At 40.1% G+C, this 26063-nt stretch overlaps 3 protein-coding genes across 4 annotated transcripts; all 3 read right to left on the reverse strand.

The window, feature by feature from the left end:
• Positions 1-990: 990 nt before the first annotated feature.
• On the reverse strand, positions 991-4155 carry LOC127777624 (cytochrome P450 CYP72A616-like). Of its 2 annotated transcripts, none has more exons than XM_052304228.1 (4): positions 3539-4155; positions 2525-2769; positions 1680-2064; positions 991-1571 (listed from the first exon to the last, which is right to left on the reverse strand). In XM_052304228.1, the coding sequence occupies exons 1-4, from the start codon at positions 4085-4087 to the stop codon at positions 1146-1148; spliced, it is 1605 nt and encodes a 534-aa protein (XP_052160188.1). In that variant the 5' UTR covers positions 4088-4155; the 3' UTR covers positions 991-1145. The 2 variants fall into 2 exon arrangements, with proteins under 2 accessions (XP_052160188.1, XP_052160194.1); XM_052304234.1 differs by having other exon boundaries at positions 1477-1571; positions 1708-2064.
• Positions 4156-9933: 5778 nt separating this feature from the next.
• LOC127777605 (cytochrome P450 CYP72A616-like) lies at positions 9934-13088 on the reverse strand. The gene is made up of 4 exons (XM_052304207.1): positions 12504-13088; positions 11774-12018; positions 10580-10964; positions 9934-10471 (listed from the first exon to the last, which is right to left on the reverse strand). Exons 1-4 carry the CDS (start codon positions 13050-13052, stop codon positions 10016-10018), a joined length of 1635 nt encoding a protein of 544 aa, XP_052160167.1. The 5' UTR covers positions 13053-13088; the 3' UTR covers positions 9934-10015.
• A 3047-nt stretch (positions 13089-16135) lies between these two features.
• LOC127777638 (chalcone synthase-like) lies at positions 16136-20260 on the reverse strand. The gene is made up of 2 exons (XM_052304243.1): positions 20042-20260; positions 16136-17487 (listed from the first exon to the last, which is right to left on the reverse strand). Exons 1-2 carry the CDS (start codon positions 20205-20207, stop codon positions 16448-16450), a joined length of 1206 nt encoding a protein of 401 aa, XP_052160203.1. The 5' UTR covers positions 20208-20260; the 3' UTR covers positions 16136-16447.
• Positions 20261-26063: the final 5803 nt, after the last annotated feature.

Here is a 26063-nt window from a genome sequence, read left to right on the forward strand (position 1 = left end):
TACGGGATAGCTCTCTGGTTTGTTTTAATCTCAACCAAATCAACAGCTCATAATATTGAATCTACCGAGTTAAATGAAAAGTGAGGATCGGATTTTATTAACGTCGCATGTCAGTTTGAGAGCATTTTAAGAATTGCCACATGAGACCATTAAAACGTTTTAAAGAAATTTAATAGACTTTCAGTATATAATGGATAGATGGGTCATTATTCTCTGCCTTTGGAAGGAAAGGCAAGGTTTGCCGGCCGCATCGTCAAGCTCGCTCTCCAAGGCTCCGATTGCGGCCAAAATATTACTCCGTATCAGTAAGCAGGGGATGGGAGGACACATAAGTGATTCACTGTATGATTTACATCACCTGCAGTATCTCGACCTCAGCTGCAACACGTTCAGTGCCCTGCAAGTACCAGAGTTCCTATCTTCGCTGCACAACTTGAGATATCTCAGCCTACTAAAAGGGTACTAACTGCTAAACTATAGAACCGTTGATTGACGTATGGAACCAACGGCAAACTTTGCCTTTGGTCCCAAATGCAGAGGATACGAGCCCTATTTAGATAGATTACGCACGGTCTTGACACATTATTGCAGGATGTTGATTGAAGAGGCAAACAGACGACAGATGTGGCCGGTTGATAACAGTGTCTGGGCATGTAAAACACGGCAAGGTGAAAAGAGCATTGAATACGGAACGCGACCAATCAGATATAGTAATAATATATTACTATCTTTGTTTTTTTAATGTATATAACACCGTTGAATTTTTAATCACCGTTTGATCATTCGTCTTATTCAAAATTTTTGTGTAAATATAAAAATTGTTTAAATTATGCTTAAAAACATTTGATCATAAATCAAGTCACGATAAAATAAAAAATAATTACATATTTTTTGAACAAGACGAATGGTCAAACGCATTGTAAAAAGTTAACCGTGTCATACATTAAAAAACGAAGGGGATAAGACAAACGGTCAAACGTATCACAAAAATCGATGACGCCATACATTAAAAAACGAAGGGAGTATTAGATATATCTCCTATGCCACTTTTATTCCAAAGGTACAAATATCACAACTCACAACCAAGAGTTGTACTAATACAACACGCTAGGTCCTCGAAAAAAACATGCTAAGATCTGAAACGATCATATAGCTCTAACTTTAATCTGTGCACCATGCATCGGGTGTAAAGTTACCATAGTATGTGGCGCATGAGTGTACGTTGGCGCAAGCTCAAACTCCAAGCGTTGAAGAATCAGACACAACGCCATCTTGGCCTCAAGCAACGCGAAGTTTTGGCCAATGCAGATTCGCGGTCCCCAACCGAATGGGAGGAACGCACTCGGATCCTTAGACGCCTTAGAGATCCCCTCAGAGAACCTCTCTGGTTTGAACTCATGCACGTCACTTCCCCAGATTTCCAGATCATGGTGGATGAACAGCACGGGAAGATTAATGATGACACCAGCAGGGTAAGTGACGCCTCCTATCTTCATCTCCTTGTATGTTCTCCGCTTAAGCTCGATGAACGGTGGGTACAACCTAAGAACCTCGTAGAGGATCATTGTCACCTGCATGACGCACAAATCAATGAGATTTAGTACTTACAAGTTAATTACATCTATCTGAACTCATGTGAACGAAATGGTATTATCAATTAAATCCTACAAGATACTGACAATTTTGAGGTGGCTCAAGCCATCGTACTCAGGTTTGTTCTTCCCAAATAGTCCTAGGATCTCTTTCCTGGCACGATCCTGCCACTCGGGATGCATGCTTAATAGCAACATGGTCCATGTGAGAAGCACTGATGTTGTATCCGCTCCTGCAAAGTAGAACAGCTTGCATTCCTCCATGATATCCTTGATTGTCAAGCCCTGGCTTGATTGACCATTCTCTTCCGTGTGTCTCATGTTTGACTCAAGCAATATGCCAAGTAAATCATCTTTTGTGCTTTCACCTTCTTTCATAGCTTGCATTCTTTTCCCAGTCATACCCCTTAGAATCGATTCGATCTCTTTATTAATTTGATGCATCTTCCGGTTGTTCTCAGTAGGCAAATACCTGAAATGGAGAATATATCCAATCAATAATTTGAGGTTGTCACATCCTTATTTGAGTGGTAATTAAAAATTTAAACTAGCTGAACGGATTAGGACAAAATTGTATGGTCGATGATGTCAAAACTTTTCTAACCATTAGGAGGTATACAGACTAGAGAGGGATATGTCCCTCCCGACTAATATTAATTACCCATAGCTCTCGAAGACTAAAGAAAAACTCAATATCAAATACTAAACTGGATTTTCAATCCGATTATTTTTTTTACTCTCTTTTTGGAGATCATGTATCCCGCAAGTAACGAGGAGATATATATATTTCCAATGATAGGGGATATTTTGACTGAGAGAAATAAGATACGTACTTAAGACTGCTCAGTGTAACCAAATAAATATGCTCTCGATATTAAGTTAAGAACCAGGGAAATTAAATTAGTCGGTACTTTTAAGTATTAAATTCTCACATGTAACCCGGGATGAAAATCTTCTCGACGGATTTCATTACACGCTCAAATAGCTCGCCCTGCAGCTCGAATATCCTTCTTCCTTCAAGATAGCTGCTTCCGAACGCGGTGCGCGAGATGACATCTCCGGTGAGGCTCTTGAGCTCCGGCCAGCAATCCACCTCGTACGAGCCATCAGAACCAATGGCCCCCATCCACCTGCTGATCAGCTCCTCGCAGCACGCAGAAAACACCGGCAGCATGAGCTGCACACATTCTCCGACGACATTTCAATGATCAGACAAAGAAAAAAATTGGCTAATATACATCTATTTTATATTATAAGTTTTTTTTCTATATCGGACTTTTTAAAGTTTAATAATAAAAAGTTATAGCAAAATTTATAACACTGAATTAATTTTATTAAATCCAACATTAAATATATTTTTGTTCATTTTGTGTTGAAAATAATGTTATGTTTTTTTCAAAACTTAATCAAGCTAAGAGAAGTTGGACTTAAAAATAATCAACGCATCTTATAATATACGATGAAACATAAGAATAGCTACTACTAGAACAGTATGTAACATTTAGGGCCCCTTTGAATCGCAGGGTAGAAAAAACGAAGAAATAGGAAAAACACATGATTCTGATAGGAATTGGAGTGTAAAACAGAGGATTGCAAAACACAGGAAAAACACAGGAATGTTCGTTTGATTGGAGCGCAGGAAAAACGCAGAAATCAGATGAGAGAGATAGACTCAAAGGAAATTTTCCAAGAGGTTGGAGCTCTTGCTAAATTTCCTCTAAAATCCACATGCAATGTGCCATTTCATAGGAATTTCATAGGATTTAGAAAGCTTCAATCCTTTGAATCAAATGGCCAAATAGAAAAATTTCCTATAGGATTTAAATCCTATGAAATTTCTACATAAATCCTTTGAATCAAAGGGGCCCTTAATATTTTTGCATGCATAAGAGAGTGCAACTTTTTCTCTCAAATTCAATATGTAAATTGGTTGCAAGAAATGGTACCTTGAGCTTCTCGAGCTGGAAAGCCGGGTTGAGGATCCTCCTGTGCTTGGCCCACTTCTCGCCCTCGTGGTAGGAGAGGCCCTGGGGCAGCAGCTTCGATAGCGCCTGGAACCTGATCTTCTCGAAGTGGCCGAACTTGTTGGACATGACGACCTTGGCCAGCTCGGGATCGGTGACGTGCACCTCCGGCGTCGGGCCGAGCCAGGTGATGCACGGCTTGCCGTGCTGCTCATCCCTGACGACGGCGTCGTGGAGGAACGGCTCGATGCGCGGCGCGATGTCGTGGCACCGCAGCGGCAGCGGCCTCGCCCAGGCCTCCTTCCTCCGCCGGCTCTCCTCCGCGAGGTCGCCGGTGAGGAAGCGGTAGCGCGAGCCGCGGAGGCCCCGCGCCCGCAGCGCCTTCTCCAGCCGCCGCGGCCGCCACCACAGGCGGTGGAGCTGGAGGCCGGCCTGCCACGCGAGGACGAGGCCGAAGAGGAGACCGAACGCCACGAGGATTGTTGGCGATGAGGCCGGAGCCCACATCAACAGCCACCCTCCAAGAACCATTACTTACTACTACTGGCCGTGATCAGCTTGTAAGTATAAGCTAGTGAACAGGGGAGTGAAGTGAAAAGAAGCTGATGCAGTGGAAGATGGATGTGGTACAGCTTGTGCTGGGTGTCAGGTTAAATAGGGATGCTTTAGATGCATTAGTTACTTGAGCTAAGGTAAGTAACTCAGGTCGTGTTTAGTTCACCCCCAACTACTCTAACTTCCAACTTTCCATCACATCATATCACATCCAAAATTTTCGTGCATATATAAATTTTTAATTTTTTTTCAAACTTCCATCTTTCTCAAACATAACTTTTTTCAGGAACTAAACACAGCCTCAATTAAGTTACCTTGTTGGCGCCAATAAGCGCTAAGGTCGCAAGGAACTTGGTAGAGAAGAAAATTCCAGGGTGGGGAGTCTGATATGACGAAGCGACGGATGTTACCCGGATGTTTCCTGCTGTACATGTGAGTGTGACTGTGGCAGTGTGAGTCCTTACGTTGCCTGCTGTGTGTGAGGTGGTGCTTCGTTGCTGCTTCCTTTTGTTTTATTCATCTCTGCCTATTTAAGTACCCTGCTTCAAGCTATATTTAGCTCTATACCGATTACCAATGGTCATGATTTTGAAAAATTAATTCATGTTTTTTTTGCGAGTAAAGGCTCAAGATATATTAAATACAACTATGGATACAACTATGGACATATGCACGACGTTTCCAAGGGGTGAACCAGTAGGTCCATGGACCATCCAAAAATTCATTTGTCCCAAAGGTCTATATATGAAATAACTGAGAAAATATATGTGTGGAATTGAATAAAAAAGTGATATGCAATAAAGAATCAAGAGCTAAGAACATGAAATAAATAATTATAAAAACAAAATGTCAAGTTGGACCACCCTTAAAGGAAATTTTGGCTATGCCATTTCATATGCAACACCTTTTGGTTATGGTCTTATGGATTATGGACTATGGACAGATACACGTGGAATGGTTCACTTCTAGAATGTTTTAGCCACAATGAAATTCCTGGAAACATCATTCAGGGAGGATTTTATGCCTGCATCACCTTGAGATGGAGGTCACCAGCTTCTTTCAGTTATATTCAAGGTTGCACACTCTTTAGGACCTGTTTCATTAATTCTTCTCTACCCTTTATACTTATTATTTTCAACTACTGGCAAAATTCTCAAGCTTTACTATGGACAGAAGAAAAAAATATAGTAAAATATTTTTATCAAATATCTTAGTATCACTTGTTTATTTTTTATTACTAGCAAAAATACCCGTGCGTTGCACTGGGTAATGGCGGGATAACTGAAGTATGATTTTAACAATTTAACAAAGCACCCAAGCATAATCATAATCATTGGAGATATGTTCGGTGACAAAAGGTCGTGTTTGATTTTGAACAATTAATTTTGCCTACATGTGCGGGACGTGGATAATGTTTCTAACATGTGGTCCAAATGGTTGTAGTGTTGGAGGAATGGATGGAAGAACAATGTAATTGTGTTTGCGCAGAAGACGACTGATGGGAATTTATGTGATGAATAAAAATATTGATATTATTTTTAAGTAGGTAACTCTAATAAAAAGATAAATGAAATTTTATGGTACTCTATGTACTTTAATTATGAGAATATGGTCTGTGTGGATACCTAAAGAAAATACGTGGAGTTAAACCGACGACACATTTAGATCGTGACATGCGGATGTTCACGACACGTTAGAATAGCGAAAATCGATGTTATTCTTTTTGCATTTTATTTTGTTTTTTGAGAATCGATGCCAAATCCAGCTTATGAGATTCCAGTTATCAAATTGATGATCGACACAACTAAAAGATGGAATGGGTTGTTCCAATCTAATCTTGACAAGTGTACTGATTTTGGCTACATATAGCATCTACCTGTGTTATATAGTATGTAGTACAGCTAAACCCTGGATTACTATATAAGCTGGGTGGCCCGCGCAATTGCGCGGCTAGCATATATACAAAATTATCTATCTTTTACATATATTTTACTTAAAATTTGTTAAATAGTTATCTCGTTGTCTTAGAACTTTAGACCGAACCTTATCATCCCGATGTTTTTAGTGTTATAGTATACAAAAGTCACGTAAGTCACTACCACTTACTATTTTGTCACATCTCCTTTATTTGCTTCCTCAATCTACCATTGTTTCTATTCATTATCTTTGAAATCTTTAAAAATTGGAACTTGTAGTTTTTAGAGTATATATGGCTCATCCGCTGCATCCTCTCTTTGTCGTCATTGATATTTTAAAAATTGAACATAATTATCTTTTGGTGTGTTTTATTTTTACTTTATAGAAGTCCCACCAACCGTTGTGACAGTGCTACTTAACGGCTTATCCGTGTCCCTCCTCTTAATCGTTATTGGGATTCTATTTGGGGTTTTATTTATAATATTTAGATGTCCTATCAACCGTCACTGCTCTATTTCTTTACAGGCATGTTGCTTCTCCCTTTTTTATTGTCGGTTGTCATCGTTGTATTCTAGATGGATTTGTTTTTGGAAAATTCCATATTTTTTATTCTGATATTTTTTATTTATTAATTCTATTCCTACGTGAATTCGTCGATAATTTTTAGAAGTCCCGTCATTGACATCACTGTACTCCTCTACGACCCGTCCACTGCCTACTCTCTTTATTATCATTGGGATTTTAAAAAAGAACATAATTATTGTTTTGGTTCATTTTTTACTTTCTAGAAGCCGTGCCAAACCATCTGTGGCTTTGCCAATGTATTCCTCTACAGCTCTCCCGCTGTCTAATCTCTTTACTGTCATTAATATTTTAAAAAATGAATACGATTGTCATTGTGGTTTATTTTTTTACTTTCTAGAAGTCCCGCCAACCGCTATGATCATGTTGCTTAATGGCCTGTCCGTCGTCCCTCCTCTTAATCGTTATTGGGATTCTATTTGGGATTTTGTTTATAATTTTTAGATGTCCCATCAGCCATCACCACTCTGCTTCTTTACATGTATGACCATGATCAAACCATTTAGATTTTTATAATCTGAGAATTTGTAAGCCTTAAGAGCAAACATAGATATATTTTATGTGTATAAAACTATATCGATCAATATACACCATTAAAATCTAGATCCTTTAAATATTTCACTTTTTTTTGATTAATATGGTAATTTACGCCGCTTCTCAGCTCTGCCTTATCTGTGGAGTATGAGCTATTACATATGGACCCTAAATATAGAAAAAACTATTAGGGAATCTTGTTACCTAGAATTTTCTTTTTAAAAAAACATACTATCTCTAGAGATTATGCGATAGTGCAAAACTTGAATGTGGTTGAAAGAGTTTGGATGCCTAGCTGGTTTGCCTCCCCTGCACATGATTTTGTACAGGGCGTGTCAATTGTGCATGTAAATTAGGTTAGCTATGCGGACATGACGTGATTGTCTTGTGTCAGTAAATTAAGTTTCCTAATCCGATTTTAATTTCAAAGGCTATTATGCGTAGCACATATCAAATTCTAGTTCCACGCTCTTTCCCGTGTCCGATTCATAAAAACAATCAAAAGAGTCAAGCTTTTATACATATTTTGATTAAATCTCAACCCTTATAGTCTAGATCTACTATGATCTAACGATATAGATTTTTTCTTTTTCTCCGATTAATATGAAAATTTCTAAACTTGTCCCATCCAACCAAAACCTTATCGTCTAGATCTACTATAATCTGACGATATAGATTTTTTCATTTTCTCCGATTAACGTGGAAATTTCTAAACTTGTCCCATCCAAACCAAAACTTTTTATATTTTGGGACGGAAGGAGTACCTATGAGATTATCAATGATCTATTTTAATCTGACCATATGACATACTTTGTGTTGATATTACACAGAGCAAGCCAATAAGATGGCAAACACTGACACACATACCTTAAAATTTCTCACTGCAAAACTGCTTACAAATCACCAAACGCGTGATGCAAATCCATATATCATGTTCACAGTTGAAGCAACCTAGGTCTTTTTGTCCTTCGCTAGTGCGCTCCCGTGTCTTGCATTGGTTTATTGTCATGGATGTACGTATAATAAGCTGGTATCTTTACAACAATGCTTCTTGCACTAATTAATAGGCTGAGAACGGTTGTATGGTTAGTTTTAGTTGATAGGAGAAGCATTAATCAGATATGGACTCTTTGTTAGTTTTTTCTCTCTCAAACATATTTGGATTCTGGCTCGTATTGGGTTCGGACATATAGCCGAAACAAATATCCTAGCCAAAATAGCCAGGACACTTCCAAATAAGCATGAAATGGACATGCTAACCAAAATAGTCAGGACACATCCAAATAAGTATATTTTCTAGGACTTTGCATACTTTATGTTTAATCTCGAACGTTATATTTAGATCTATCATGATCTAACGGTTAATATATTTTCCTTTTTCTCCGATTAATGTGGGAATTTCTAGCCTCTACAGCGAACGTGGTGCCTCCTTTCAAAGCTGTTTTAATAATATAATAGATAGATACTAGCCGTCAATCCGTGCGTTGCACAGGGTATTTTAAATAATATCTTTTATCATATTAATCAATGTCGACTGCAATTTTTTATTTTAAACTTTTTTCCTGAGTGAATTAACTTTTTTTATCATAGAATTCATTGTACCATTCTTAATTTTTAAAATTCGAGTATTTTGAATGGTGTATTATTTTGATATTGTAATCAACGGTAAAAATTGTGTCGAAGTTTTAACCTTGTGTAGTAATGTGTTGAGTGGAAAACTAATAGTTATTTAATTAAATTTTAGCATTAGGTCCAATATTTGTGAAAAGAAATTGAAAAGTAGCCATGGAATGGGTCATATGTTTGTAGGATAATAAGTGTATTCTTTCTCCCAGGTGAGTTCTCATCTTCCTCCCGTGTCCTTCGTACAGCTTATCTACTTGTACGGTCATTGGTCACTTGTTGTTCACATACTGCCTCTCAGATCTAGAATATCCCCATTCCCATCAGGAGGAGAAAGCCGAATAGGTTCATTGGCGAGTTGCTCAGGATATCGAATTTGTCGATGCGAAGACGACGGAGGTGCGCCGCAAGGTGACCGATTCTGCAGGCGGGTACATTCCGACGGTGTTGGCGCTGCAGCAGACTATGCTGACCAATCCCCAAATGAGAAAGAGCCGGCTGTGTAAGATATCCGGGTTGCAGTCTGACAATAGGAGATGTCCCTGTTAAAGATTGGCACAACTATTGGTTAGTTTCATCATTGAATCATCCCCTCACGAAATAAGGTACATATTTGCTTTGCCTGGATGGCAGAGGATTGTGGAGACGGAGGTGCAAGGGAATTTATAGGGTCAGATTAGTGAGTCTATGCCCCAGCAATCTTAGATCAAAATTGCGTGAGATGAGAAATCCATCTGGATTGATAAAAAATAATACCTAACCTGAGACATCTGGATGTTGTCTCGTGGGAGATTAAAACTTCGATGGATTTCCATTCGTCTTGGTACCTCCACTTGGAATCCGGATCGTCGGCAATCCGTGGGGATCATCTCCTGTCGTTCGTCGCAGCTTGAATCACTCGAGTCAACTCTATCTGCCTCCCTATCGTTACTACTTGGAGATAAGAGTATTTGAGATAGAATCAATGGCTGTAGATAATTGCTGTTTGGAGATATTATGTGGGCTGTTTGGAGATATTTTTTGTGGGCCTTAGGATGAGCCCAATACGGTTTAGATTGGACATCAACGTTAAATTTGCAGCACAATCTACGGCCATGGTTGAACAATTTACGTAATCAACGGCTGATAATTCCCAGTATTAACGCGCGAGCTCCTAAAAAGTGCCCAATTAGTATAGATATAGATAGATATCTCTTATCCCAATTTTATTACAAAGGTACAAATGGTATAACCCAACCAAGAGTTGTACTAATAAAACACACTATAATCTGAAATGGTCATATAGCTCTTAACTTTAATCTGTGCACCGTGCATCGGATGCAGACTTATTATAGTATGTGGCGCATGAGTGTACGATGTCGCAAGCTCAAATTCCAAGCGTTGAAGAATCAGGCACAACGCCATCTTGGCCTCAAGCAATGCGAAGTTTTTGCCGATGCAGATTCGCGGTCCCCAACCAAATGGAAGGAATGCACCTGGATCCTTAGACGCCTTAGAGATCCCCTCGGAGAACCTCTCTGGTTTGAACTCATGCACATCACTTCCCCAGATTTCCGGATCATGGTGGATGAACATCACGGGGAGGTTAATGATGACACCAGCAGGGTAAGTGATGCCTCCTATCTCCATCTCCTTGTATGTTTTTCGAGTAAGCTCGATGAACGGTGGGTACAACCTAAGAACCTCGTAGAGGATCATTGTCACCTGCATGACGCACAAATCAGTGACATTTAGTACTTACAAGTTAATTACATCTATCTGAACTCATATGAACGAAATGGTATTATCAATTAAATCCTACAAGATACTAACAATTTTGAGGCGGCTCAGGCCATCATAGTCTGGTTTATTCTTCCCAAATAGTCCTAAGATCTCTTCCCTTGCACGATCCTGCCACTCGGGGTGCATGCTTAATAGCAGCATGGTCCATGTGAGAAGCACTGATGTTGTATCCGCTCCTGCAAAGTAGAATAGCTTGCATTCCTCCATGATATCCTTGATTGTCAAGCCTTGGTTTGATTGACCATTCACTTCCATGTGTCTCGTGTTTGACTCAAGCAATATACCAAGTAAATCATCTTTTGTGCTTTCACCTTCTTTCATAGCTTGCATTCTTTTCCCAATCATACCCCTCAGAATCGATTCGATCTCTTTATTCATTTGATGCATCTTCCGGTTGTTCTCAGTAGGCAAATACCTGAAATGGAGAATATATCCAATCAATAATTTGAGGTCGTCACAACCTTATTTGAGTGGTAATTAAAATTTTAAACTTGCTGAACGGATTAGGATTAAATTGTATGGTCGATGATGTCAAAACTTTTCTAACCATTAGGAGGTATAGAGACTAGAGATACATATGTCCTTCCCGACTAATATTAAATACCCATAGCTCTCAAAGACTAAAGCCATGTTTAGATTCCAACTTTTTTTCTTTAAACTTCCAATTTCTCCGTCACATCAAATGTTTGGACACATATATGGAGCATCAATTGTGGACGAAAAAAAACCAATTGCACAGTCCGACTGTAAATTGCGAGGCGAATCTTTTGAGCCTAATTACGCCATGATTTGATAATGTGATACTACAGTAAATATTTGCTAATGACTGATTAATTATACTTAATAAATTAGTCTCGCAGTTTACAGGTAAAATCTGTAATTTATTTTGTTATTAGTCTACATTTAATATTTCAAATGTATGTCCGTATATTTAAAAAAAATTGGCACACGAACTAAACACAGCCTAAAGAAAAACTCAACAACAGATACTAAACTGGATTTTCAATCCGATTAGTTTTTTACTCTTTTTTTTGGAGATCATGTATCCCAAAGTAATGAGGAGATATATATCTTTCCAATGATAGGGGATATTTTAACAGGGAGAAATAAGATACGTGTACTTAAGACTGCTCAGTGTATAACCAAATAAATAGGCTCTCTATATTAAGTTAAGGACCAGGGAAATTAAATTACTCGGGTACTTTTTAAGTATTAAATTCTCACATGTAACCCGGGATGAACATCTTCTGGATGGATTTGATGACACGCTCAAATAGCTCGCCCTGCAGCTCGAAGATCCTTCTTCCTTCAAGATAGCTGCTTCCGAACGCGGTGCGCGAGATGACATCTCCAGTGAGGCTCTTGAACTCCGGCCAGCAATCCACCTCGTACGAGCCATCCGAACCAATGGACCCCATCCACCTGCTGATCAGCTCCTCGCAGCATGCTGAAAACACCGGCAGCATGAGCTGCACATTCTCCGACGACATTTCAATGATCAGATAAAGAAACAAAATTGACTAAACAAGATTTTTATAAAGTTTGATTAAATTTATAGAAAAAATATAGCAACACGTGTAACATCAAATTAGTCCAATTAAATCAAACATTGAATACATTTTAGTCTTTGTTTTGTGTTGAAAATATTGCTATGGTTTTTTTTAAACTTGATCAAACTTAGAGAAGTTTGACTTAAAAATAATCAAAACTTATTATAATATAAAACAGGAGAATAGCTTGTACTAGTACAATATGTAACATTTAATATTTCTACGTGTATACCATCCTTCATCTATCCTACAATATAAGAGATTTTGGATGGGTGCGACACATTCTAATATAATGATGAATAGACATACTAGGATGTGTCACATTTACCCAAAATAAACATATAGAGTAAGAGAGTGTAACTTTTTCTCTTAAATTCCATATAAATGGTTGCAGGAAGTGGTACCTTGAGCTTCTCGAGCTGGAAAACCGGGTTGAGGATCCTCCTGTGCTTGGCCCACTTCTCGCCCTCGTGGGCGGACAGGCCTTGGGGGATCAGCTTCGATAGCTCCGGGAAACTGACCTTCTCGAAGTGGCCGAACTTGTTGGACAGGACGACCCTGGCCAGCTCGGGATCGGCGACGTGCACCTCCGGCGTCGGGCCGAACCAGGTGATGCGCGGCTTGCCGTGCGCCGCCCCGACGCCGACGGCTCCGTGGAGGAACGGCTCGACGCGCGGCGCGATGTCGTGGCACCGCAGCGGCAGCGGCCTCGCCCAGGCCTCCTTCCTCCGCCGGCTCTCCTCCGCGAGGTCGCCGGTGAGGAAGCGGTAGCGCGAACCGCGGAGGCCCCGCGCCCGCAGCGCCTTCTCCAGCCGCCGCGGCCGCCACCACAGGCGGTGGAGCTGGAGGCCGGCCTGCCACGCGAGGACGAGGCCGACGAGACCGAACGCCGCGAGGATTGTTGGCGATGAGGCCGGAGCCCACATCGACAACCACCCCCCTCCAAGAACCATATTACTACTGAGTACTGACCGTGATCAGCCTGTGAAGTACAAGCGAAAACCAGGGTGAAAAAGAAGCTGCTGATGCAGCGGAAGATGGATGTGGTACAGCTAGTGCTGGAAACTGTTATCTTAAGGCTGTGTTTAGTTCACCTCCAACTACCTTAAACTTTCAACTTTCCATCACATAATAGCACATCCAAAACTTTTCTATACACATAAACTTTCAAGTTTTTTTTTAAACTTTCAACGTTCCTTAAACTTTCAATTTTTTTCAGAAACTAAACACAGTATAAATAGATAAATAGGGATACCGCTAAGGTTGAAAGGGACTTGGTAGAGAAGAAAATTCCAGGGTGGAGAGTCTGATTAGTCAGAGCTAGTCATCGCGCGGATATGATGAAGCGCCGGATGTTACCCGGACGTGGGCGCATTGTTGGAATAAGCGTTGAGAAATTCGACGAGACTATGGATTGGCATTATGGTCAAATACTTTTTTAATTATGGTTAAATACTTTTTTGAAAAAGGGTTGGGACTAAGAAGGATTGGTATTATGGTTAAATACTTCTTATAAATACTTTTATAAGAGTAAGAAGGATTGGGACTTCTAAAATCGGTGTGGAGCTTCTAGAAGAACTAGACTCTTTGACAATTGGAATTTCCCGTATCCCTCTCGTCCAGAGAATAGTAGTACAAGCTAGTAGTAACTTTCTTATCCTGTAGTTGCTTGGTTCTCATCATCTCATGGAAGGCTCAATGCCAAAGGATGTGATTGAGGGGCTGTTTGGATGGGACTAAGGGTCTGTTTAGATTGTAGCTAAAATAAATCTTGCCAAAATTTTAGTAAGTTGACAATATTGCTAAAATTTTAGTAAGATTTCTTATGTATTGATCAAATTTAGCAACAAACTAAACGTAGACATTTTTTTTGTAACTTTACTAAAAAATGGTATGGTTGAAAATGGTACCAAAGTAAACAGGCCCAAAGTTCCTAGAAACATCATGCAGGGAAGATTGTATGCCTGCATCACCTTAAGATGGAGGTCACCAGCTTCTTTCGGTTATATTCATGGTTGCACACTCTTTAGGACCTGCTTCATTAACTCTTCTAATCCCTTTCTTCTTATTATTTTCAACTAGGATGTCACTACACAGATACCGCACTCTATATTGTCTTAACTAGAGACTCATCTCAGACCTGGTTGCCTACTAGTATACCAAATGATACATATCTCTTTTTTTTCTTGTTATAGATTTTTCTTTTAAATTATTTATCCGATTTATAATCCGATTACACTGTTGTGTTCATTGCAATTAAATCTTTACAACAAGATCTTACATGACTATATTTTGATAAAAGAAATATCTATGTTGTAAATTACTTTTATTATATATGTAAGTTACTTTTATCATATATACTGTATAAATTAATTACTTTTCGATTTGATTAAATTACTTATTATACATTCATAATGTTGTGAGTTGTTTATTTTATTATCACTTTCAGTCAATTCCATAATTTGTGCTAATTAAATTTAATTTCTAGATATACTCACACTTTTATCTCCATACGGATCTATTTTTATTGTCATGACAAAGTTATTTCCTTTTTTTTATGTTACTCCTATAATATATGTAAATTATTTTTATATGTCTAAGAAGTAATTTAGTGAAATCTAAAAGCAATTTAGATATACTATAAAATTAATTTGTAATTTTTTATCAAAATATAATCATGTGAGATCTTATTATAAATATTTAATTCTTAAAAACACAACTGTGTAATCAAATCGTAGATCAGATGAGTAGTTTAAGAGAATTTTATTTGAGACATGGATGATAGGAATATATTTTCTACTTACTTGATGAGGACTGGTACTACAGTTAAGGTATCTAGATAGGATCTCTCGTTAGCACTAAAACGAGAGGCCTCTTGATTTAGATTTTGCCTTTCAACTACTAGCAGATCGAATGCCCAAGTTTTGCTATGGGCAGAAGAAAAACTATATAGAATTTTTTTTATTAAATTCTTAGTATCACTTGTTTGCTTTTTTATTATTTGTTTTATGGTTTTGCTCCGGTCCAATAAAAAGTACCTTGAGGTACCAGAGATTCATAGTACCAAATCGTTTCCGATTGTTGGATCTAACTAGACAGGATAGACATTATTAAATCCAACGATCGGAAATAATTTGATACCGTGAGGTACCTTGAGACACTTTTTGTTGGACCGGAGCAAATCTCTTTGCTTTAACCAAATGTTGGACTATTCCATAGCATTAGCAATTATTAGGGGGTAATTTATAAAAACTACAAAAACAATAGTAGAGTGACAGCTGTTTTTAAAGGAGTATTTAGATTATAGTTTGCCACAGGGGCGAAGCTACAGCAAAGAGTAGGGGTCAGTAGACCCCGACGATTTTCCACAACCATCGTATATTCCGTTTATCTTATCAGCCATGACCCCGGTATAGAGTACCATTAGACCCCGATAGATTGATTAGTTAAAGGCAATTGTGATTAACAACAAAGAATGACACGACAAAACAGAAAATAGCTAAGCTAGCTCGTATGCATTATATGCCAGCCCAGCCCACATAATGAGACAACGTTTGGATGTGAGCCCACAAGGCTGGCAGCCGTCTCCACAAATTCCCCTGCGCTGATGTCATATTCCAGTATTCCTCCATTGTGATGAATTTGGAGGCGTAGACAAGATTTTGTAAGTAACCGCTACTGAACCAAGACTTTTTTTTAAAAAAAAGAATATGCCATAGTTGATTTTATACCATCTTATGTATAGTCTGGTGTTCTTTTCTTCTGAAGATGAGATGAAGATTAAGTTTTTTGCGTAAAACAAGGTGGTATTAATATATGATTGATTGAGTTTTAATTATTACAAACTTGAAAAATGGATTAGTATGGTATTTTAGAGCAACTTTCATACAGAAAGTTTTCACACGAAACACACCGTTTAGCAGTTTGAAAAGTGTGCTACGAAAATCTTAATTTTTATCCAACTTTTCTTGGAGAAAAGAGCGGGACCTTAGATTATTACAAGCTATAGTCTATTGTTAGTATTATTAGTTATTAGACCCCGGCGATTATTTATCCTGGCTTCGCCCCTGGTTTGCCACATGCTGATATAGAAAATTGCTCCTTTGCCACATAGTTTGGCGGCATCCTCTCAATCGCCACAAAGTTGGTTGGTTTTGTGCTAAAAAAACCACACGGTACAAGTACTAAATGGTGCAAATGTGAGAATGGAGCACTGAGCTTCTACGGCATTATTTCAGCAATGCCAAGCAAATTTGTGGCATTCGAGGATATACTACTAAACTTTTGTGGTAATTAAAGGAGCATTATTATTTTATATTCCCATAATTTAACGCTGTGTGGGGGTTAATTAATTAATGGGCAGCGCGCGGAGCACGATTGTCTCGACGGTGAGGCCTGGGCCGAAGCCGACGAGCATCCCCATGTCTAGCCCTTCCCCCGCCGTACGCAGCCCCCGTTCCTCCGACCTCCGCCGCATCTCCTCCATGACCAGGACCACGCACGAGCTCCGCGTGTTGCCGTACTGCGCCATGACGGCCCTGGACGCCTCGAGCTTCTCCTTTCCCAGGCCCAGCTTGCTCTCCATCCTGTCCAGTATCTCCCTGCCGCCGGCGTGCACCACCCAGAACATCCCGTTCAAGTCCGGCGCCGCGGCGTCAGCGGCGCCGATGGCGGCGTTGGCCGGCTGCTGCTGCGCCAGCAGCGCGCGCTCCACCAGGCGGCCGATGGAGTCTCCGATCTGCCGCGGCACGTCCCGGTGCAGGGTGAACACGATCCCCTCCTCCCGCAGCTCCGACACCACCGCGTCCCTCGTCCCGGGCACGACCTCCTGCGACGCCGACACGATCTCGAACATGGCACGCTCGCCGGCGGCGGCGGCGGCGGGGCAGGACCCGACGACGACGGCGCCCGCGGCGTCGCCGAAGATGGCCTGGCCGACGAGGTTCCCGACGTGGGACTCGGAGGGCCCCCTCAGGACCAGCGCGATCACCTCCGAGCAGACCACCAGCACCCGCGCGCCGGGGCTGTTCTCGGCGAGGTCCTTGGCGAGGCGCAGGGCGGTGCCGCCGCCGTAGCAGCCGGCCTGGTACACCATGGCGCGCTTGGTGGACGGCGGGAGGCCGAGGAGGACGAGGAGCTCGAAGTCGGCGCCGGGGAGGCAGCCGCTGGTGGACGTGACGAAGACGAGGTGGGTGATGTCGGAGGCGCGCCCGCCCCAGTCGGCGATGGCGGCGCGCGCCGCCTCGGCTCCGAGGCGTGGCACGCCATGGTTGGCGAGCTCCTGGCGGAGGGTGAGCGAGGTGGAGTTGTACGCGGTGATGGATGGGGTGCTCCGCAGCAGGTCGTCGGACGTGTACAAGTGACGCTTCTCGATCATCGTCCTCTCACCTGTTGCCATTTCATCAAACAATATAGAATGCGATCCCGTCAAATTCAGAACTAAGAAGATTCAGAATACACGGTGTTATCTACTCAGAATGATGTGAGCCGATCAGGGAGGGCCTAGGTGCAGGGCCCATTTGGGAGGCCCAATTCAATCGCTGAGATTGAGCGAGCCAGGATCCTGTACGCTGTAGGGCTTAAAGGGCATGTTTGGTCGGTGCGTTCGTTCCAGTGACATTGGGTGAGAAAACATATCGTTTTTCATGTGCACGCTTCCCAAACTACTAAACGGTGAGGCTTTTTATAAAAAATTTCTATAGAAAAGTTGCTTTAAAAAAATTTTGTAAAAAATTTCTATAGGAAAGTTACTTTAAAAAATCATATTAATCCATTTTTGCATTTTAAAATAGTTAATACTTAATTAATCATGCGTTAATGGTCCACCTCGTTTTGCGTATCTTTCCAATATTGTCAATCCCCTCCTCCTCAAACACACCCTAAGTGCGATCTATTTGGAAATCCAAAGCTCATTCATCATCTATTTGGTTTCTGACCACAAAAATAACCTTGCCAAAATTTTGGCTTAATTGAATTGAGTTTATAGCCAAAGTGTAGCAAAGCCAAACAAAACCTCCCAACCATATTTTGCCATAAATTAGCAATGCTAATTCTTGCCATTACCAAAATTGGACAATGCTAGGTGGTGTTTGTTTCTACTAAAGATAAAGTTAAGGTACTAAAAAATAAGAAAGTCATTAGCGCACGATTTATTGGCTTAAACTTTTAAGTCAGTTTTTACTTATATGATTTATAAGTCGTGGATTTAAATTCCTAAGTTTAAGGGTAGATTTACTACTAAAAATCGATTTTTCATAGCAACACCATATTTTTTCCACTGGCGGACCTGTACGCGCACTTCGCCTGCGTGATTGTAATGAGGAGTGAAAGGCTAAGAACAGCTAGTGAAAGTAACTCTTCAATGGCGGCTGGATTACATAGACCACTTCAATTTTCACTGGCGGTAGCTAAAGTGCACCGCTTGCATAATTATTATAACCACCCACCCACCCCAGTCTCTCTCCCACCTCCCTCCGGCCTCCCTCCTCTCTCCCACCCTTCTCCCTCTTCCCTTCGGCCTCCCTCCTCTCTCCACCGCTGCCGGCTGCAGTCGCCTCCACCACCGTTGCATCGGCCAACGGGGAGGCCGGAGGCTTCGAATCTGGCCACCCCGGCCTCCCCGTTAGTGGATTCGGCTGGCCGGAGTGGGTCGAACCAGGCGACAACGACGACGAGGGAGGGTGGCAGGGAGCGGATCCGGCGTTGGTGAGACTCCGGAGGATGGATCTGCCGCCGTCGGGCCTCGGAAGAGGCGCGGGCAAGGGGCGGAGGGGAGCGGATCCACCACCGGCTAGCCACGCCCTCCCTTAGGAACACGAATCCATCCTCACTCCCTCGCCGACCTCCACGTGCCCTCCCCTTGTGCTCTATGATATGATGTGAATTTTTTTGTGCTCGATGTGTGATGTGGACTTTGTAGAATTTGTGCTATGTGATATGGATTTGTGGGATTTTTGTGCTCTGTGATTATGATCAAACCATTTTTTGTAGACTTTGCGCTAGTTTATGTGGATTTGGGATTTGAGAATGTGGATTTGGAAATGCGGGGTAGAAGAATGCAGGCATTTTCATTTTTGTTTTTCAAAACTTATCTTTGCTGGCGGCGAGAGAGTAGCTGCATGTGGGTGTTTTCAACGTTTTGCCCCAAAATTTATTTGCTGATGGTCGACTTAGCATATCCGCTAGCAGAAATGGATGTCACTGGTGGTTGAAGTCCCGCTTGTAAAGACCTTAGATTTTCTTTGGCTTTTGGTCACAGGCAGCTAGCCTAGCCGCTAGGAAAGACTGAATTTAGCCGCCACAAAAAAATATATTTCGTAGTAGTGAGTCATACCTCTATATCACACAGGATAAAAAAAAAACTTCTTCAATTTAGCTTTTGGCTTAATAATAATGGAAACTCTTAGAATATTCTTTTGGTTTTAAACCAAAAGCTAGATTGCAGAAGCCTTACTTTCAGGTTTTTCCTTACTCGGTTCGTGTCAACAAACAATTTGAAATACCTCGACTTTTTCAGAATAGGTCCAAGTCAAATAGCAATGATTTGAAGCACTTTTTTTATTACACTATTTTGAAACCTAAGAACTTGATGGTATGAATATGGAAAATACAGGAAAAGGAGGGAGGCGGATACTAATAAATTTTAAGTGAGTAAACTGATTTCCACACTCGCTCTCATAGATCCCTATAGAATACTATGTAAAGTCGTATTCGATAAAAGTCATATCGATATCTTGGTGGGAGATCTTTCCTGTCTTTCGATATCCACCCTAAAATATAGGATAAAAAAAGTGATTCGTTTTTAGCCAATCATATGGGATGCGTCGGATGTCTCATCCGTAGTATTTACCTATTCCTTGTTGTTTAGCTCGTATGATGTTTTTCACGAAATTTGTATTTGTAGCTGGAGGGATCGAGTCTATGTATATTGAGTATTACTTACATATTTTTGTAAACTTGGCCTTTAGATCCACCATATGACTGCTATTGCTTATGTCGAAATAGTAATCTGGGAACGACTTCTGTGGGAACACATGAGCTGGGACGGCCTTGCCGATTCCCATGATAGCTGCTATTCCGCTGCCACGATGGCCATTTTCCGCTGCCATGCCTCTCCTGCCTTCAAAGAGGAACAACCCTGAATTTTGGGAGGAGATTGATCTGTTAGCTAGAATTGTACTATCTGCTTAGCTTACAGCACCTGGCATTATATATAGGCCCATGATCGATCGACGCGTATTAGTCGTACCACAGGCTTCATAATTGGAGTATTGAAAGTTAGGAAACCTCAATTTCTTTGTACCCAGGGCCAAGTTAGCACTGACTTGACATATTAGACCAGTTCCAACCCAATAACTAGAATAGTGTTCATAGCATTAAATAAACTATCACTTAAGACAAAAGATGATGTGACAACTAAATAAATGGTGAAAGAAAAGGAAACCAGGTTGCATGAGACATGGTTCTACACAACATCTAAGATATCATGTGAGATAAGTAGCATTAAATTTAAGTATGGAACAATGGTGTTTGTATTGAAATAGTAGTGTCTAGTACTAGTTTCTTTATGATGTGGAGTTTATAAAATATATGTCTAATGTCTTGGATTGGGATTGGCCTTATGAAAGCAGATGTCGTAGTGGCTTGTATAGTCCTTAAAAATATATTAATTCAAAGGAGGAATACAGTCATTGACATCTAAGGCTCTATTAATTTTTATTATATATATAGATTATTACGGGCATGTTTTCTAATCTTCTAATAGTGCGATCTTTTAAAAAATTTCTTTTATAAGGGCCTGTTTGGCACAGCTCCAGCTCCACCCCTCCCGGAGCTGGAGCTCAGCCAAATAGTTTCAGCTCCACTAAAACTGGGAGTGGAGCTGGGTGGAGCTCTCTCACAAAATGAACTAGAGTTGTGGAGCTGGATTTAGGCAGCTCCACAACTCCACTCCAGACCCAACTCCTGAAGCTAAATTTAGAAGTTAGAGCTGTACCAAACAGGTCCTAAGTTTAATATTTTTAAGAAAAATAACAATAGCTAATTCATTCGTTTGTGATGTCAGTTATTCACCAAATCATATAATATTTCATCTCGTCATCGATTCAGACTAATCAAATAGGTCTAAGGGTGCGTTTGCTTCTCTCTTTTTCATCCCTCTTCTCCTTTGTTTTTCACGCTTATGTTTTTCAAATGTCTAAACGGTGTGTATTTTACAAAATAATCTTTATACAAGTTGCTTTAAAAAATCATATCAATCTATTTTTAAAAACTTTTAGTTAATACTTAGAGATAATCCCTTATATACCACTAAAAATTGGTCTGATCCCTTATATGCCACTTAAAATTGGCTCTTCCCTTATATGCCATTGATCCAAATTTGCGCACCCTCTCATGCCACTACCGTCAATTAACCGTGTGTTGACCGTTAACTCTCAAGCAAAAAAGACATATTTGCCCTCTCTGAGTTGTTAGGCATGCCCTATACTTAGAAGGGTAAATACGTCTTTGTTCCTTGAGAATTAACGGTCAGCACACGGTCAACTGAAGGGAGTGGCATGAAAGGGTGTGTAAATTTAGATCAATGGCATATAAAGGAAGAGCCAATTTTCAATGGCACATAAGGGATCAGATCAATTTTCAGTGATTCTCTCTAATAGGTAACAAGTCATACGCTAATGACTTGTTAATACAAACGAACGCAGCATTAAGTCGTTAATACAAGGAATACGTAATCTGGAAACTGTACTATGTCCGGTCCTCCTAGCTAATTGAGCTACGAGCAACTACATCACACCCTCTTCCGATGACGAAACTTCAGCTCCGGTAACAAGCGCACGCGCTAGGCCCTGGCAGCCTGGCTCTCAGTAATGACTGAACACCATCTACATCAATTTTAATGTGTTGAGGTTAGCACCTGGATCATCGAGGAACAATCTAATTCCAAGGCATGCTGATACATTCTGCCAATCGGCCCAATCCTTCAGGACATGCCAAAGCTTCCACCTGCTCTGCCTCAGCAGGATGTTGCACTACAGGCCATGATGATAGCTCATAGCAGCACTGAACCATCATGGTCCAGAATTACCACCCCAATACCAACAGTATCATTTGAGGATGAGAAACCTCCATCCACATTAAAAGTTAATGTCATATTATGAAAAGTTACTTCTTTTCAAAAGTGAGTTACTTTTATAACTTAAGTAAATTACTTTCAAGTATTTTGAATGTATTTAATATTGTACTTATTTTGTCATATATTTTGAGTAGACTACGAGGGTTTAAACGAAATTTAAAATAATGCATGGTTTAAAATATATAAATCATCAAAGTTTTGGTATTAAGAAAAAACAGACCAATATTATTGGCCCTCCGTACCAAACCTTACTTTATGTGGTACATAACTAGCCATTTGTCTTATCTGATAGGCTAGCGAAATATCCCAACAACCTATTACCCATTACCCCATGGATGATAAAACTTTCGAATCGGATGGAGGGAATTAGCGTCGTGCGATAGGACTAGAACGAGAGATCTCTCGATGTAGATTTTACAAAACGAGGGTACAAAGTTTTTTTTAGACGGAAGGCCCACTGGCTCAGCTTTTAATTGATTTGAAGGTACAGAATTATCAGGAATATGATTAATTTCCACTCAAAAAGTGTGGCTGTGGATAGCTGATTTTCTCTCCTTTTGAATCACCCCTGCAGTTTGGAAATATCCCTTCCAGCTTGTTTCCTAACAAGTCTGCAAATATCAAGTTTTACAACTTGCAGAAACCAATATGACCTGCCACCGAATTGCTAAAGAGAATAAGGTTTTCCAGCATTGGGGTTCCAAAATCCGATAGTAGCGGGTTCCCGGACAGGTCTAGAAGCGATGATGCAAGTTTATTGGCAGCTTTGGATTCGACCTTCTAATAAGTTATTATGCAAATCCAATAGTGTATCTGCTGATATATTTTCTAACAGTGTTTCTGATAGAGAACAGCTAAGATATACAATTTTCTTCTTCTTTTTTTTTAGAAATACAATACATATGCAGACGCTCACGCGTGCGCACTCACCAACGAAACACACGGACATATTTAACTTTAAGAAAGAAGAACATATCGTGTCCGGGTGTGTACACTATGAACACTAACTAATAAATATCATCAATTTTTTCAAAACAATTGCACATATACTTTCAATATTAGTGCACATATGTAATTAATTTATGTAAAGTCGCTACCTCATATTCGTTATATTTTATTGAAAAAAAAAGAAAACTAACACTTTTGTGTATGATAAATGAAGACAATTATATTAGAAGTACATATATAAATTCTTTTAGAATTTCCGTTGCATTTCTTAGTTAATGTGCACGATCATAACATCGGAAGCTTATGTTTATAGAAAAAAAAAGTCTAAAACCAATGAGGTATCTCGTCATGTTTGCCTGTATCTCGAAATGTCAAAACTAACAATGCTATCTAAAATGTCTTGTGCATATCATCGTCTGCTTGTTGGTTTGACACCGGGGTTTTTCATCGTCGTATTCTATTTTTTTAAGCTAATTGGGGGAATATCTTAATTTTAGCCGCTGCCAAATTATCTTGGCGAATGTACTCACTAACAAGAAAGACGAAAAACCAAATATACGAAGTGAATACACAGAGAAGAAAATCAACTGAACACTTTTATGTGGAGTTGGGCAGAAAGACGAAAGCTTGCTAACGGTGTGGGACCAATTGTCTAAATTGCTAAAGATTTGCTCACTAGTCGAAGTCGAAGTCTACGCTAAAGATTTGCTCACTAGTCGAAGTCGAAGTCTACATTTTCTTGACTGAAATCATGGAGTACACTTCAGTCTCTTATTGTATTCTCTTTCTGCCCAACTCACGAACATGCATGGTGTAAAATGATGAAAAGAAAAGTGTCATTATTTGAGATTACACAGGTAGCACGTCCATGTTGATAATTAAAGTTATTTGACAGATGCAAAACGGCAGAACCTGTACCATCTTCAGGTTTCTTGTAGGTATTTTTTTTTTGAGATTACACAGCATAGACATACGCGCACACACCACTACAAATACAACACTATATTCACGCCTCACGAATAGTCTCTTAACACGTATATCCCTGATCTCACTAAATTCAAGTTGAAGGCTCACCCGGTATCCGGTATGTGCGTAATATTCGTGGATATCATGATTTGAACCCTGAAGTGTTATTTATACTTAGGTTTCAACAATTTGACAGGGAGCTTGCCAGCCCAGCTAGGATAGTTTAGTAGTTTGACTTCAGATTGGCTCAATAACAATCGACTGTCAGGTGGATGCCAGTACGGGATCGGAGCTCTCAAGTTTGAAGGAGTTACGGCTAAACTCAAACAATCTACACGGTGCACTCACTGAGGACCATTTCGTAAATCTTACTAGTCTACAAGTTTTGTGGTTAATATTATAAAAGTTAGTCGGTAAAACGGAACGACAACTAACTTTATCAATCGCTTCATTCATTGATCATTTAAGACATGCTAGATGACGGCACGGAAACACATGTATTTATTAACAAAGTTCAGTCGAAGCCTACATCTTTAGGGCTCTGATTGCGGACGCTCCTTCCCAATCAACATAGCACCTAGCCGCTACGAGTCTAGGGCGACGCCGCCATCATCTCCATGCGTGTCTACATTATATTGTAGTTGTGTCTGTGTGTTTACATTGTGGTGCCCCTCTCTCTATTTAAGAGAGTTGTGGGTTACAGAGTTCGATTCTAACTCCACCCCCTACCACCTATTATAACTCCAAATCCAATTATAACTAAATATGACTAGTATATTCAACACTTATTATAACAAGCTCCACCTTGGCAAATATATGCCACTCAGAAGCAATGAAATTACCATGCCGATCCACCGGTCCTTCAGACTTGTGTTGTCTTCTTTGCAGCTTCATCGCAAGCCACCCAACAAGTCTACACACTACACCAGACTCACCACCTTCAAGACACTCAACTATTCATATAACTTATTCCTCTGGACTCCACTAATAACAGTGCTCCACCTTCTCTCTTATCATCTGTCATTTTGCCAAGTGAAGTTGGATTCATTCTTAACTGTCACATTATTATTAGCAATGTTTTACCTCGTCATGGAGGCTTAACATTAGATCTGGAATAAGTAATTACTTAATCATATTTTTCTTCGAGCATCAATTTTATATTTCATGATCAAATAATTATGGAATTTTGAATCGATAATTACACTTGCAATTTTCTCTGACTCTAAATTTTATTTTACTTTTTTGTAATTTAAATAAAAATTGCACCTCACATGTTACTTTTTTTTTATTAACCAGAACCATGTATTATAATTCTCATCTACTCCTGTCAGGGTTATGATACCACATATCTAATAGGAGTTGACTAAATCTCGACAGGACCCACCACATACCATGTCTTATACGGAAACAACCTTCGGATATAGGAATATAAAAGTGTTTATCCAGATTTACAGTCCAAATGGCATCTTGACGTAGCAGAATACACCGAACGGCGTGATGAATGTTGTCTTCTTCTCATCCTCTATCTAAAATATAAGTTGTTCTAGCTATGAATATAAAAGTGTTTATCCAAATTTATAGTTAAAAGTTGATATATTTTAGATCAAAGTTAGTGGCTATATTGACCGCGGTGGTATACAAATTAATAGGTGACTTTAAGAGAACTGAACAGCGTTGTCACTTCCAAATAAAATGGTGTTCGAGAAATAAAAATGGAATCTCAAAGGAAAGTCCCTGCAGAAGAAAATCTTATTCAAAATAAGGAGACATGATAAATGTGACAATGAATTTTGCACTACTGAATACTGATCCTTGGCGCTTCATATATCCAGCACTACTTCGGCCTCCTTGGCATAATTTTTGTGCGTTCAAAGGAGCCTAGTTAGTCTGCTCGCTAGAGTTTTTTTACATATTT

The sequence above is a fragment of the Oryza glaberrima genome, chromosome 1 (genome assembly GCF_000147395.1).
Source record: "Oryza glaberrima chromosome 1, OglaRS2, whole genome shotgun sequence".
In the NCBI taxonomy this organism is placed as follows: Eukaryota; Viridiplantae; Streptophyta; class Magnoliopsida; order Poales; family Poaceae; genus Oryza; species Oryza glaberrima.

What these genes read in the sequence shown, in the direction of transcription:
- LOC127777638 (XM_052304243.1), bottom strand. Translation starts at nt 20,207, where the DNA reads ATGGCAGCGGAAAATGGCCATCGTGGCAGCGGAATAGCAGCTATCATG. An exon ending in GGCCAAGTTTACAAAAATAT is followed by an intron (nt 17,488 to 20,041) that starts GTAAGTAATACT and finishes AAATGGCAACAG; the next exon opens with GTGAGAGGACGATGATCGAG.
- LOC127777605 (XM_052304207.1), bottom strand. Translation starts at nt 13,052, where the DNA reads ATGGTTCTTGGAGGGGGGTGGTTGTCGATGTGGGCTCCGGCCTCATCG. An exon ending in ATGTTCATCCCGGGTTACAT is followed by an intron (nt 10,965 to 11,773) that starts GTGAGAATTTAA and finishes TCTCCATTTCAG; the next exon opens with GTATTTGCCTACTGAGAACA. An exon ending in GCCTGAGCCGCCTCAAAATT is followed by an intron (nt 10,472 to 10,579) that starts GTTAGTATCTTG and finishes TGCGTCATGCAG; the next exon opens with GTGACAATGATCCTCTACGA.
- LOC127777624 (XM_052304228.1), bottom strand. Translation starts at nt 4,087, where the DNA reads ATGGTTCTTGGAGGGTGGCTGTTGATGTGGGCTCCGGCCTCATCGCCA. An exon ending in TCCAGCTCGAGAAGCTCAAG is followed by an intron (nt 2,770 to 3,538) that starts GTACCATTTCTT and finishes GAATGTGTGCAG; the next exon opens with CTCATGCTGCCGGTGTTTTC. An exon ending in GCTTGAGCCACCTCAAAATT is followed by an intron (nt 1,572 to 1,679) that starts GTCAGTATCTTG and finishes TGCGTCATGCAG; the next exon opens with GTGACAATGATCCTCTACGA.